This window comes from Scophthalmus maximus, chromosome 4 (assembly GCF_022379125.1).
Source record: "Scophthalmus maximus strain ysfricsl-2021 chromosome 4, ASM2237912v1, whole genome shotgun sequence".
Classification (NCBI taxonomy): domain Eukaryota; kingdom Metazoa; phylum Chordata; class Actinopteri; order Pleuronectiformes; family Scophthalmidae; genus Scophthalmus; species Scophthalmus maximus.
The window spans coordinates 13,213,013-13,226,345 of NC_061518.1; the positions used below are offsets into that span (position 1 = coordinate 13,213,013).

Consider the following 13,333-nt stretch of genomic DNA (forward strand, 5'->3'; position numbering starts at 1 on the left):
CATTTATTTTTATAATGACAATGATTGATAGATCCAGTCCCAATAATGATAATTGGTTTGGTATGAAGTGTTAGTCAGATGTTTTTTGTAGTAAGGGAAAATAAACCCCAACTGCTGTTTGTTCTTGGGTTTGTCCCTCTACTGGGGAAAAAAAACACTGACGCCTCAGCGATTGCGCAGTTTCACCGTCTCAATCAGTGACTCAGGACATTTTTTCTTCTCGCAGCTTTGCTGGTTAAAGTTTAATCTGCCATGATGTGTTTTGGTCTCGCTTGTGGCGTGTTCCTGACCCGTCACACCGTCACCCTGCGGCCGGCGGCTCGGCCTTGTCGATGCCAGGCCTGTTGCAGCGCTGAGGCCGTGGGCAGGATGTTTAGTCTGGAGGGGGGAGGACAGAGAGTGTGATTGCATGTCTAGAGTCCCGTCAGGAAATGACATGGACTGGTGGTCGTTTGGCACAGAGTCAGCTCCATGTGCAGGAAGTGGCGAACTTACTTTACATATATGTATATTTTTATGTGTATACTGGTAAGCATTGTCTTAATTTTACAGAATAACATAGTGGAATGTATGATAAATATAAACCTAATATAAAGTATTATATTAGTTCATAAGTCTATCTTAAAGCAATACCCATTATCTCTTTCTGCTGTTTAAAGTGGCCAGTAAAAATACCTTTCTAATATATTCCCAATATATTCCAACATTTATCTTAAGTTGACAGACTGAGTAAATCAAATCAAGTGGATATCGAATGAGCTTCAGATAACTTAAGAAAATATTTTTGCACAGAATGAGGACTATGGAGTTTGCTTGTCCCCCATCTTGCAATTGTAATGGATGGATTATTACTACAAATAAATACCTGTTTCCGTATGGGTGCAAAACTATTGTGGACTCAAATTTGATAGATCAATAGTTTCATGAAACAAGGACTAAGCAGTGTCGGCTCAACCCTTGCTTTGAAATATTTGGCTGCATTTTAACTAGTCAAACAACGACAGCAATCCAGTATAAGCATCAATAATTCAAAGACAGAAATCATTTGTTTTGGCTGAACGATCAGTACTCAACGATCAGATCCGAGCAACCTGTTGATCTCGGTGTCAGATTATGACTCTGACAGTTCAGTAGTTCACAAGTAAACGTTATCAGTGACACCCGAGTTTTGTGTGTTCATCTTCACGCAGGCATGTTAAGTATGTATGTGCCGTCATTCCTTCCTTTCAGACCCTTTAGGTGTGTCTGTGTTTAGGTCTGTGCACTGAGGTATGTCTGTATGTCTCTTACGGTGTGTTCTGCTTTGTTTGTCTTCGCAGCTCTTTCTGCTGGAAGAGACGAGGGAGCGCAAGTTCGACAGCTACGCCAGGACCATCCAAAAGGCCTGGAGGAAATATGTGGCCCGCAAGAAGTATGTCCAGATGAGGGAAGAAGGTGAGTGATGTCACATCCTACAGCTTTGTTCGTCCCTCCATCTGCTCCCGTCTTCATCTCCTTTATGTCTTTCTCACTTTCTTCTCTTTCTGGGTTTGTGTAGCATCTGACCTGCTCTTGAATCGGAAGGAGAGGCGGCGACACAGCCTCAACAGAAACTTTGTAGGCGACTACCTGGGTATGGACGACAGGCCTGAGCTTCGACAGTTTCTGGGAAAGCGAGAAAAGATTGACTTTGCGGACAAAGTCACAAAATATGACCGCCGCTTCAAGGTTGGTTTTCTTCTGGCTCGTCCGCCGCCTGTTTTCTTTCTTTCTTCCAGCTAACAGCACCTTTATGGAGTTGTTGTGTGTTTTTGTCCTGCTATATTTAGGGAATCAAGAGGGATTTGATCCTGACCCCAAAATCGGTGTACCTTATTGGAAGAGAGAAGGTGAAACAAGGACCAGAGAAAGGGCAGGTGACAGAGGTGCTGAAGAGGCAGATTGATGTGGAGAAGATCTTGGCGGTGTCACTCAGGTATGAACAAATCACTGAGATAGCCTTCAATTTAAAGTCAACCGTCCCAATGCTAAGAAAAAAAGTTAAATGAAATGGAATATCTCGTTCTCAACTTTCCAAACTTCTCCCTACTCTGCTGATAACTTAAAACGTGCACATGCTTTTCTCTCAAAGCTGATATTCTGCATCACACAGCTTTGACTGGGAATCGAAGGTCTTCCAGAGGCATTGTGGGTCTCATGCTGCCATCAAAAGCCTTTTGTCTTGTGTCCTATGCTTCTTTGTGCTGCTGTGAGCATACTGAGAGAAACATCTATTTGTATGAGTACAGGCAGATACCAGTAGGTAATGAGTTGCTTCCAAATCAAGACAATGGCTGTTCAACGTGCAGAAGAGACAGATTGTTGTGCCGGAACCCACCATATAATCTATGGTCATGAATCAACTCCAAGGCCACAGTATGGATTCAAAATCTCACAATTCCCCATGTTGCTGTAAATGTCCCACAAGGGACACTGGAGACAAGTACCTCTTGTATATGCCTGTGTTTGTCCCTTTGTGTGCGCAGGTTCGTCTGAGTGCAGTTTGGTTCACATCTCAGAAAATGTCGCTGTAGTAATACGCAGTTAAAAAAACACTCTCATGAAAGATAGTAGACTAGTTTACTGCAAAGAAAGGACCAAAATACATAAATAAAAGGAACTGGAAGAATTGTGGGGGCTTTGTTGTTGATGGGAACAGTGTCTAACTTGTTTCAGAGGTAGGAATCCCGGAGCTGTTGGTGCGAGCATGTGGCTTTTGAGTCACTGGGGTAATATGGACCAGGTGGCGCAGTGAACGAAAGCAGGAGTTGTAAAAAGCTCATCAGAGAGAAACTCCACTTCACTGGGAGGAACAAAGTATCCTTGTGTGGGTTACGGGCACAAGCTGTCTTCCCTCCTCAGATGTGAGCTGCTTTGTGAGGCTCCCTCTGTGTCTATGCAAATGTGTAAGATGATTCTGACTCTCCATCTTGGCTTCATCAAAGCAGAACAGAGCGCAGGACAAGACCCGACCAAACAGCTGTGTGACTGACTGTCATTTTTCTTGAAACACTCTCAGTGAGATTTGTTTCTTGTCCCATCTAATGTCAGAGCTTTAAATGTGTTTTATCCTTTGTACTAATTACTCGCTTCCTGTTTTTCAGCACAATGCAGGACGACTTCTTGATCCTGCACGAGCAGGAGTACGACAGCCTGCTGGAGTGCGTCTTTAAGACGGAGTTCATCAGCCTACTGTCTCGCAGGTTTGAGGAGAAAACTCAGAGGAAGCTACCACTCAAGTTTAGTAACACGTAAGTAAACACGCGTGACGTAATCCCAACCAACAACGAACTGCACAAATCCATCACAACAATTGATCGTACTCCTTCCTCAATCGTTGTCATGAAGGAAATGTTGTCTTAGGGACGTAGCCCTTGTTTCCGACTTAAAAGTATATTTTTGAATGATTAGTAATTAGTCCAGCAGTTCAAAGAAAGAAAAAAACCTTTGATTTGTGTCGTTCTCAGACTGGAGATGAAATTGAAGAAGGAGAACTGGGGCTTCTTGAGTGGGGGCGGCTCCCGGCAGGTCCTGTTTGTCCAGGCTCAGGGAGACGTGCCTGTATTGAAACCTTCGAGCAAATCCCTGCAGGTCAGCATCGGCCCCGGGCTTCCCAAGAATACAAGTGAGTATCAACAGCCCCGTTTTTAAAAAGAAACGACTTGTTCTGACAATGAGCTGTGATAGGGCATGTGTGAACTAATGTCACATGGTGAGACGGATTCAGGAAACACTTACACTTCTCATTTGTTTATCCTTTATTTAACCAGGAAGTTCCCACTCAGATAGAATAGTTCCTCTGTCAGGGAGTCCTGGTCAAGATGGGCAGCAGTTAAATAAAAATAAAAAAAAAAGTAATATATAAAAACAAGCAGGAACAGAAAATTCAATAAAAAACGTACTAAAACTCAGGAAACATGCTGAACCACAGAAGAGACTCTGAAACATACAGGAAACATTGGCAAACATTAATGAGGAAAACTAAAAAGCAATGGCATTGTTTTATGAAAACTGAATTTAAAATATTTTTTAAACACGCCAACTCTAACAGTCAAGAAAACTTTATGACTTTTGAACATTTGAGCCTCATCACTCAAGGAGCACGATGGAAGACAGCACAGACATCTGAGTGTTTCAGATATGAACCTACATATAGAAGAATATAACCTGTAACAGAAGAAGTATGTGTTGTGGACTTTACATTTAGCTGTCACTTGGTCCCATCTCCTCTGTCTATAAATATTCATTTCAGACATAACTTGGATTGTTATCCATCACTTCAATTCCTCTTTCCTTCTCCATTCTGTCCCAGATGTAATGATTATATTTCATCATAATGCCAATTCGAACTGTTTGTGCATTGTGCTCATTTCATGAAAATCTCCTCCTCAGGGCCGACCAAGAAGAGCTTCTCTCAGGGTCGACCTACGTCCAGAACCCACCAGAACACCCCATCGCGGGCTGCACCGGGTCCTCCAGGTACAGTGGTCGCAGTGTTCGAGCTTTTCTTTGAATCCTGTGGACCGTCCACTCGCAAAGCATGACACAATCCATACTCCCCCCCCCCCCCCCCCACAGTTTCTCACCAGAATGGTGGCCCGAAAAACACCAACCACGTTGCCAATCAGAGAAACTCGCAGCATCACAGCCAGAGGCCTCCGTCGTCCGGTAACGCATCGCGCCCCTTCCTGCCGAGCAACATCACCCAGCTGAAGGAGCGAGGAGGCAGCCGACCGCAGCCGAACCTTGACTGTCTGAAAGTGCCTGATCAAGGAGCTGCAGGGTGAGAAACTGTAAACCCGAACAGAACATGTGGAAGTAGATGAAATAACATGACATAACAACACGCACACAGAACATGACAGGAAAAGGGACTTTATCATCGCTGCTACGACAAATGGAATATACCAGGTCATAATTGTCTTTAAACCTAATATGGCCCAAAGTTGTAGCAGTATGATTCAGTTAGTTTGTGTTTTAGGTCCTTTTGAATGAGGTGTTTATACTACTCTGTATAAATACGTGTATTAACTCACACAGGAATGTGGAGGATACATTCATTTATGTTTGATATAGTCTGGATGTCCACATAGCTTGACATGCAGATATTAACCACACAGTGAACAGCGTTCCCTCACAAAGTGGTGAGGCTATGGGACGGTACAGGAGTACATGTTACAGGGACCATAGACACATTAATACACGTACTAATGTTTCTGTAATTTGACATAATTTGGATAATTTATTCTTTTGTAGTAATGGAGACAGACGACCAGCTTCAAATGGAGGAATGTGAGTTGGAGTGTTTGCAGTGTTTCTGGTGGTGGTTCAGGACTAGAGAAGCTTCCAGCAGCAGCAGGACATGTTGACGCTTCATATCTTCTTTTTTTTTTTAACCTGCAAATGAAACAAAATATAAACTTGCTAAAGGAGCCGACTGTAGTACACGACTAATGTCATTTCGGGCTGCTCTTCAATTCACTTAAATAGCAAAGGAGAATTGTTTTTACAATTCACCCTAGTTTGACACATCTTTCATTTCTGTCATGAAAGAGGGTTGAGTCCCTGCTGTGCTCCTCTTCTGATAACTCTTTAGTTATCAGGGATCCTCTTTACTAAAGAAATCACATTAAAGAGGAAAATTGCTTGTAAATACACAAATATCACTGTAACACATTTTTTCAATTCAGTAAATATGAATATTGTGTATGTTTAAACTAACTACTTCCCTATCCGCTCGCTGCTCCCTGGGGCGATGCCACTTGAACTTTTTGATCCTCAGTTAGTTTGAATTGAGTAGTTCCTTGTCCTTTTGTATTACATTTGGCATTGTGTTTAAAGAATCATTTGAAAAGATGTAATACTGTACAAGCAGTGTACATATGAGGTTTTGTACGTCAGTATACAGAGTAATAAACAGATCTCACAGTAATGGTACTGCTGACTCTGGATCAACAGTCGCTGCTTTGAAATGATATTTTTCAGTCTCTTTCGTGCAGTGAAACCTATAGCAAGCACTACGTCACCATCTTGTGGCTAACTTGTGAACAGCTGAACTGAAAACTTGTTTTTGTAAAATTGATTCCAATATATACTCAAAAATGTAAAAAAATCTACTTTGGAGTTGCATTGTTTTCATACAGTATAACAAGATGGTGATTATGCATGCACTCATATTTTGGGATATACTCTATGACAGTGTAATATCCCATTAAAAAGAACACCCTCCTTGTGGGAGCGTCAGAGTTACCTTAATAGCCACTGCAGCCCAGTGAACTGACTCTTTCTGAATCTCGTCTTCCTGCTGGAGGCAGATGGCCCTGACAGTTTGTGTGGCTTCTCTCTTTGTCTTGTGACACCTCAGAGCCCACAGACCTTCAGCCAGCAGGCCTGCGCCGGGAGGAGGACGACCCAAACCTACACCCAAACCCAAACCCCAGGTGCCCCAGTGCAAAGCTTTGTACGCCTACGACGCTCAGGACACGGACGAGCTCAGCTTCAACGCTGACGACATGATCGACATCATCAAAGAGGGTGAGCACGTGACAAGCCTGCAATCACAAGCATATTCTCTTTTTTTTTTTTTTTAATCCTTGTCCTGGTATTTTCATTGTGAAACGGGGAAAAACTAATTCGGTCGTGTTTTTCCTGAGCAGATGCGTCTGGATGGTGGACAGGACGACTTCGGGGAAAGCAGGGACTTTTCCCCAACAACTACGTCACCAAGGTCTAAGGGCTGCAGGTTCACGGCAGAAGGAGGAGAGCCCCCCCCTCAGGTGACGGGATGGAGCTCGCGGTCGGAAGAGAGGAGCACCGTGAAGTTTCCTGAGGAGAGAAACTCACACTCCTTCCACATCCGCCTTGTGGCGACGGGACGTAACTCTCGGTTAAGCCACCAGACCAACAAAGACCGCTGGGCTTGAAATGAGGCTCCGCTTTTAAAGACATGAAGACTGTTTGACCCAGGGGTCTGCTTTTTCTCCGCAGTCCCTTTTGAGTAGTGAACAAAAACTATTTATTGTATTTATAGCTTTCTGCGTTCTCCTCGCCGTCATCTATATCTTGCCGAGGATTTGAGCTCAAACATTGCGAAGCGCTGGAATGAAGAATGCTTAATCTGTGGGACCAGGCTGTGATTTTTACTTTTCAACGTGTCGTCTTTTACACGAAGGTGTGATTGCTGAAGCGAAGGCGGTTGTCTCGACGTCGCGACTGCAGAGACTGCTGTTTTTACCAGGTATATTTATTTTGATGCAAAACTGTAACTACTTCTCGGTAATGGACGTTCGGTAAATCGCCACACTGTGAGTGTTTTAACCATTTTGCTTTGTTGAGGCAACTTTTGAAAGGTCTGTTTCCAAACGCATTCAGAGGGCGACGTGGTAAAGCGGTGAATCCCCTGGAAAAACACCTCCCTCTTTGTTGTTTTGTTTTGTGTTGTCACACCAGTATACTTCATACACAGAGCAGAGGCCATACTGTAACCTGAGCATGCTGTGGTGTATTAGCACTTTATTGGTACAGGTACTACCTTGGACACAGACATTGTCACTCGTTCATGCCACAGCCAGTAAGTCAAGTCTGCGAAGGACAGATTGCCAAGCTAGTAGTAAGCCCCTTTACTGAGGAGAATATGTTGTTTACATGAAATGATGAAAAAAAAAAACAGGCATTGTAGATCTGATTCTGTATATGTGCTCATATTTTTTAGGAATATGCCTATTGTTGGTTAGATTTTAAATTAATTTTTTTCTCTTTTGTATTTTCTCTGATTTTTCTGCTTTTGATACTCACAGGGCTGCTTTGTTTCAATTTCAGCTGCACGTAGATAATAATAGATACCACAGACTAGGGTGAATGGATTTTTGTTTTGTCAAGTTGTTTTAGTTGAAAGAAAAATTGTTCACATTTTTCCATGGCACTGCAAAGAATTCCTTTTGCTTCTGCTTGATTGTTTCTGCACATCCTTTGCACTGCTGTTGAATTACTTACACATTCCTTAGTAATTTTTTTTATTAAATAACCACATTATGCTCTAGTCAGTAAAAAAACAAAAAAACTATGCTGGGACTTCTGTCATTGATCTTCTGCATCATTGAATATAGTTTGATCTTGGATGGTTGAAAACGTCCTCGTGCAATACAAAACAGTAGATAAGTCTTTTAATAAAGCATGTAATATTGTATATTGAACTGCTTTTTTGTTTTATTAAAAAGAACTCCATTAAATGAACAATGATCAGTCCGAGTTTTATTTTCATTATTTTCACAGGTGCCATCTGAACAGCAGTCCAGCCTTTTACAAAGGCTGTGATCATTAGTTCAAGCTACTTCAGATACGTTTTGACCAGACACCGTTGAATAAACTACCAAATCTAAATTTACTTAAATGTAATTAAACTGTTCACACACAATGTTTCTGGTAAATGTAGCTGTTAATGTAGGGGCAGAGCCACAGTTTCTTAACATGACGGACTAGAAAGTCCTTAAGTTCAAGAAAATGTAATGGCCACAACAATGAAAGAGGCAAAAAAAAAACATGAAGAACAGATTTTGTCTAGTTTTGTTCCCATCAGAAGTATGTCAGTCTCTGTGGCGCAATCTGGTTAGCGCGTTCGGCTGTTAACCGAAAGGCTGGTGGTTCAAGCCCACCCATGGACGGATTTATGATATGCCTTATCATAAATACTGACACCTTTCAAAGAAAATTAAATCCTATAATTATGAACATTATCTTACATTCTGCATTTTTCCAATTGATTATAGATCACTTGTGGTCGCCTATCACAAAATCATCAATATCATCCACCGTACGCAATAACAGCAGAATCTCACCACGTCTCAACCCAAGCATGAAGTAGAACTTGAACTATTGTGAGAATGAGCCATATCCTCAATGTAGGATATCGCACTCAGTTTCAAACATGACGTTTAATGCTACAATGATTATCGGTTTTCACGTTATTTGGTGAACGTTTTCACGAAATTGAAAAAGACAGGACTGATACTAAGCATTGATTCGGTTTATTTTTTAATTTTTTAAATTATTTTTATTGGGTAGCTTACTGGTTCACACTCCAACACAGTCGGTGGTGGTAATGAACTTATTGATGCACTAAATTATTGCAATTAATGCACTAAATGAACTAACTAGTGACACACTGGTTGTCACCTGCGCATGAAAAACAGGGAAAAATACTGAAAAAAACTCTTGAGTGTCTTAAATGTAAGTCTCTGTGGCGCAATTGGTTAGCGCGTTCGGCTGTTAACCGAAAGGTTGGTGGTTCGAGCCCACCCAGGGACGGTTTACAGTTATGTAAGATTGTCTAAAATGAACATACACACTTGAAATCCCATGGTTATGCATCAGATATAATTCAGATTTTACACTTTGTACTGAAGGTCATGGTTTGATTCCTGATCATAACATAGCTGAAAATCAGCGCGGGCTCTTAATGCTACTCTGTATTAAGGCTCTATTAAGAACAACAAACTCTTCTCTTCCATCCTTTGTATCATCTTTTGATTTGGTTCAGACCTTCTGCTCTTACATCCATTTATTTGGTTTATTTATTGGATAGCTAACTCTGGTTCACACTCCAACACAGTCGGTGGTGGTAATGAACTTATTGATGCACTAAATTATTGCAATTAATGCACTAAATGAACTAACAAGTGACACACTGGTTGTCACCTGTGCATGAAACACAGGGAAAAATATGCAAAAAAACTCTTGAGTGTGTCAAATGTATGTCTCTGTGGCGCAATTGGTTAGCGCGTTCGGCTGTTAACCGAAAGGTTGGTGGTTCAAGCCCACCCAGGGACGGGTCACACTTATGCAAGATTGTCTAAAATGAACAAACACACCTGAAATCCCATGGTTATGCATCAGATATAGTTCCGATGTGACACTTTGTACTGAAGGTCATGGTTTGATTCCTGATCATAACATAGCTGAAAATCAGCTCGGGCTCTTAATGCTACTCTGTATTAAGGCTCTATTAAGAACAACAAACTCTTCTCTTCCATCCTTAGTCTCATCTTTTGATTTGGTCCAGACCTTCTGCTCTTACATCCATCATAAAGTCCTCAAGTTCAAGACAATTTAATACCCACAACCATGATAGGGGCAAAAAGAACAAAAAACATGACACAACACATTTTGTGTAGTTTTGTTCCTAACAGGCGCATGTAAGTCTCTGTGGCGCAATCTGGTTAGCGCGTTCGGCTGTTAACCGAAAGGTTGGTGGTTCGAGCCCACCCAGTGATCAATAATCACCAAAATTCCTCTCAGATAGATATTATCATAAATAAATACACCTCTCAATAAACAACATCCTATAATTATACACGCTGTGATACATTGTGTTAACATGACATTTAATGCTAAAAGAATAATACGTTTTGACGTTATTTTGTGAAAGTTTTCATGGAATTGAAAGAGACAGGACTAATACTAACAATATAATTTGTTTATTTATGCATCTATTCATTATTTTAAAAAAAATGGTTTATTTATTGGGTAACTAACTCCGGTTCACACTCCAACACAGTCGGTGGTGGTAATGAACTTATTGATGCACTAAATTATTGTAATTAATGCACTAAATGAACTAACTAGTGACACACCTGTTGTCACCTGCGCATGTAAAACAGGGAAAAATACTGAAAAAAAACTCTTGACTGTGTTTAATGTAAGTCTCTGTGGCGCAATTGGTTAGCGCGTTCGGCTGTTAACCGAAAGGTTGGTGGTTCGAGCCCACCCAGGGACGGTTTACAGTTATGTAAGATTGTCTAAAATGAACATACACACTTGAAATCCCATGGTTATGCATCAGATATACTTCAGATTTTACACTTTGTACTGAAGGTCATGGTTTGATTCCTGATCATAACATAGCTGAAAATCAGCGCGGGCTCTTAATGCTACTCTGTATTAAGGCTCTATTAAGAACAACAAACTCTTCTCTTCCATCCTTTGTATCATCTTTTGATTTGGTCCAGACCTTCTGCTCTTACATCCATCATAAAGTCCTCAAGTTCAAGACAATTTAATACCCACAACCATGATAGGGGCAAAAAGAACAAAAAACATGACACAACACATTTTGTGTAGTTTTGTTCCTAACAGGCGCATGTAAGTCTCTGTGGCGCAATCTGGTTAGCGCGTTCGGCTGTTAACCGAAAGGTTGGTGGTTCGAGCCCACCCAGTGATCAATAATCACCAAAATTCCTCTCAGATAGATATTATCATAAATAAATACACCTCTCAATAAACAACATCCTATAATTATACACGCTGTGATACATTGTGTAACATGACATTTAATGCTAAAAGAATAATACGTTTTGACGTTATTTTGTGAAAGTTTTCATGGAATTGAAAGAGACAGGACTAATACTAACAATATAATTTGTTTATTTATGCATCTATTCATTATTTTAAAAAAAATGGTTTATTTATTGGGTAACTAACTCCGGTTCACACTCCAACACAGTCGGTGGTGGTAATGAACTTATTGATGCACTAAATTATTGTAATTAATGCACTAAATGAACTAACTAGTGACACACCTGTTGTCACCTGCGCATGTAAAACAGGGAAAAATATGGAAAAAAAACTCTTGACTGTGTTTAATGTAAGTCTCTGTGGCGCAATTGGTTAGCGCGTTCGGCTGTTAACTGAAAGGTTGGTGGTTCGAGCCCACCCAGGGACGGTTTACAGTTATGTAAGATTGTCTAAAATGAACATACACACTTGAAATCCCATGGTTATGCATCAGATATAATTCAGATTTTACACTTTGTACTGAAGGTCATGGTTTGATTCCTGATCATAACATAGCTGAAAATCAGCGCGGGCTCTTAATGCTACTCTGTATTAAGGCTCTATTAAGAACAACAAACTCTTCTCTTCCATCCTTTGTATCATCTTTTGATTTGGTTCAGACCTTCTGCTCTTACATCCATCATAAAGTCCTCAAGTCCAAGACAATTTAATACCCACAACCATGATAGGGGCAAAAAGAACAAAAAACATGACACAACACATTTTGTGTAGTTTTGTTCCCATCAGGAGCATGTCAGTCTCTGTGGCGCAATCTGGTTAGCGCGTTCGGCTGTTAACCGAAAGGTTGGTGGTTCGAGCCCACCCAGAGACGGATCATGAAAATGCTTAAGCAGGATTATGTGACATGTGTCAGAGACACTCAGACCTGAAAAATATTAACCGACATGCTATGATTATGCATCAGATATAGTTCAGCGGTTTACAACGTTGTCTTTTGTACTGAAGGTCATGGTTTGATTCCTGATCAGAACATAGCAGATGATCAGTGCGGGCTCTTAATGCTACTTTGCATTGTGAATCTATTAAGATCAACAAAGTCTTCACTTTCATCCATTGTCACATCTTTTGATTTGGTCCAGACCTTCTGCTCTTACGTCTTTAGTAGTGTCCCACCTGTCCCACTGACGAGTACACCATTCATGCTCTTCTTCTCCACCTGCTGGGGGAAGTCGGCACTGCACCCTATTTTCCGTGACAACTTTTGTTGAATTAAACTTTAATTGTATGTATTTTTTGAAACATTAATATATCCACCAACAGTGTAAAGTATAATGTGTGTTTAGTCTGAGTTTCTCTATTCTTTGTGTTGATAGCGCTTTTAAAATTTGTTTATGGTCTCACAAATGAAACATAAGCATTAAAACTAACTCATTACACTCAGTAGTCCTGGTGTGACCAGTAGGAAATGGTGGTTAGATATTGATGTATATTTTCATATAATTAATCGATATTAATTACTGACCTGACCTCCCCCAACCTTTTTTTTCCACATCTAAGACAACTGCATCAATGTGTCTGTTGAATCTTCTCCTCTTCATAGCTGTGGTCTCGGCGTCGGCGTAGCTTCAGTGAAAGTCTTGACATTCACCAAATTGAATCATGACTCAGTTTAGTTGTTGTGATAATGTATATTTATCAGTTACAGCACACAAAGTATTCAGACCTCTTTGACTTTTTTAAACATATTTTTGCAGCTTTATGCTGAAATATTAAAATTTTCCTTTTGATAAAGCAAAAAAATCTTAAATTCTGTTTTCGCTTCGGTATTATGGGGTATTGAAAGATTATTGTTGATGGAATATTATAAATTGCATATGCATCACAGTGTTTTACCTTAATCCTAATGTGTTGTATACTTAAGCAGACTGACATATCTGAAAATCTGTTGTCTGACCGTGTCATTTGCATTTATATTTCTGCCAAATTAATTACTTTTTAGTCAGCAAAAGATTTATTTTACAATATT

At 40.5% G+C, this 13,333-nt stretch overlaps 1 protein-coding gene and 8 non-coding genes across 10 annotated transcripts in view; all 9 read left to right on the forward strand.

The window, feature by feature from the left end:
* myo1ea (myosin IEa) overlaps positions 1-8,250 on the forward strand; it is a 44,017-nt gene extending 35,767 nt beyond the window's left edge. The window contains exons 20-29 of one of the 2 annotated variants that reach the window (XM_035627512.2): positions 1,320-1,434; positions 1,538-1,707; positions 1,809-1,954; positions 3,123-3,269; positions 3,486-3,643; positions 4,411-4,497; positions 4,597-4,801; positions 5,275-5,310; positions 6,383-6,552; positions 6,675-8,250. In XM_035627512.2, coding sequence (XP_035483405.2) covers positions 1,320-1,434; positions 1,538-1,707; positions 1,809-1,954; positions 3,123-3,269; positions 3,486-3,643; positions 4,411-4,497; positions 4,597-4,801; positions 5,275-5,310; positions 6,383-6,552; positions 6,675-6,751 — 1,311 coding nt within the window. In that variant the 3' untranslated portion in view covers positions 6,752-8,250. The remainder of the gene's footprint in view (positions 1-1,319; positions 1,435-1,537; positions 1,708-1,808; positions 1,955-3,122; positions 3,270-3,485; positions 3,644-4,410; positions 4,498-4,596; positions 4,802-5,274; positions 5,311-6,382; positions 6,553-6,674) is intronic. The other variant, XM_035627513.2, reaches the window with a different exon arrangement.
* Positions 8,251-8,603: 353 nt separating this feature from the next.
* Positions 8,604-8,678, forward strand: trnan-guu. Its single transcript has one exon. It is a non-coding gene; the product is annotated as a tRNA-Asn (tRNA).
* Positions 8,679-9,247: 569 nt separating this feature from the next.
* trnan-guu lies at positions 9,248-9,321 on the forward strand. Its single transcript has one exon. It is a non-coding gene; the product is annotated as a tRNA-Asn (tRNA).
* Positions 9,322-9,769: 448 nt separating this feature from the next.
* trnan-guu lies at positions 9,770-9,843 on the forward strand. Its single transcript has one exon. It is a non-coding gene; the product is annotated as a tRNA-Asn (tRNA).
* Positions 9,844-10,212: 369 nt separating this feature from the next.
* trnan-guu lies at positions 10,213-10,288 on the forward strand. Its single transcript has one exon. It is a non-coding gene; the product is annotated as a tRNA-Asn (tRNA).
* A 427-nt stretch (positions 10,289-10,715) lies between these two features.
* Positions 10,716-10,789, forward strand: trnan-guu. Its single transcript has one exon. It is a non-coding gene; the product is annotated as a tRNA-Asn (tRNA).
* A 369-nt stretch (positions 10,790-11,158) lies between these two features.
* trnan-guu lies at positions 11,159-11,234 on the forward strand. The gene has a single exon. It is a non-coding gene; the product is annotated as a tRNA-Asn (tRNA).
* A 426-nt stretch (positions 11,235-11,660) lies between these two features.
* Positions 11,661-11,734, forward strand: trnan-guu. The gene has a single exon. It is a non-coding gene; the product is annotated as a tRNA-Asn (tRNA).
* Positions 11,735-12,103: 369 nt separating this feature from the next.
* trnan-guu lies at positions 12,104-12,178 on the forward strand. The gene has a single exon. It is a non-coding gene; the product is annotated as a tRNA-Asn (tRNA).
* The last annotated feature ends 1,155 nt before the right edge of the window (positions 12,179-13,333 follow it).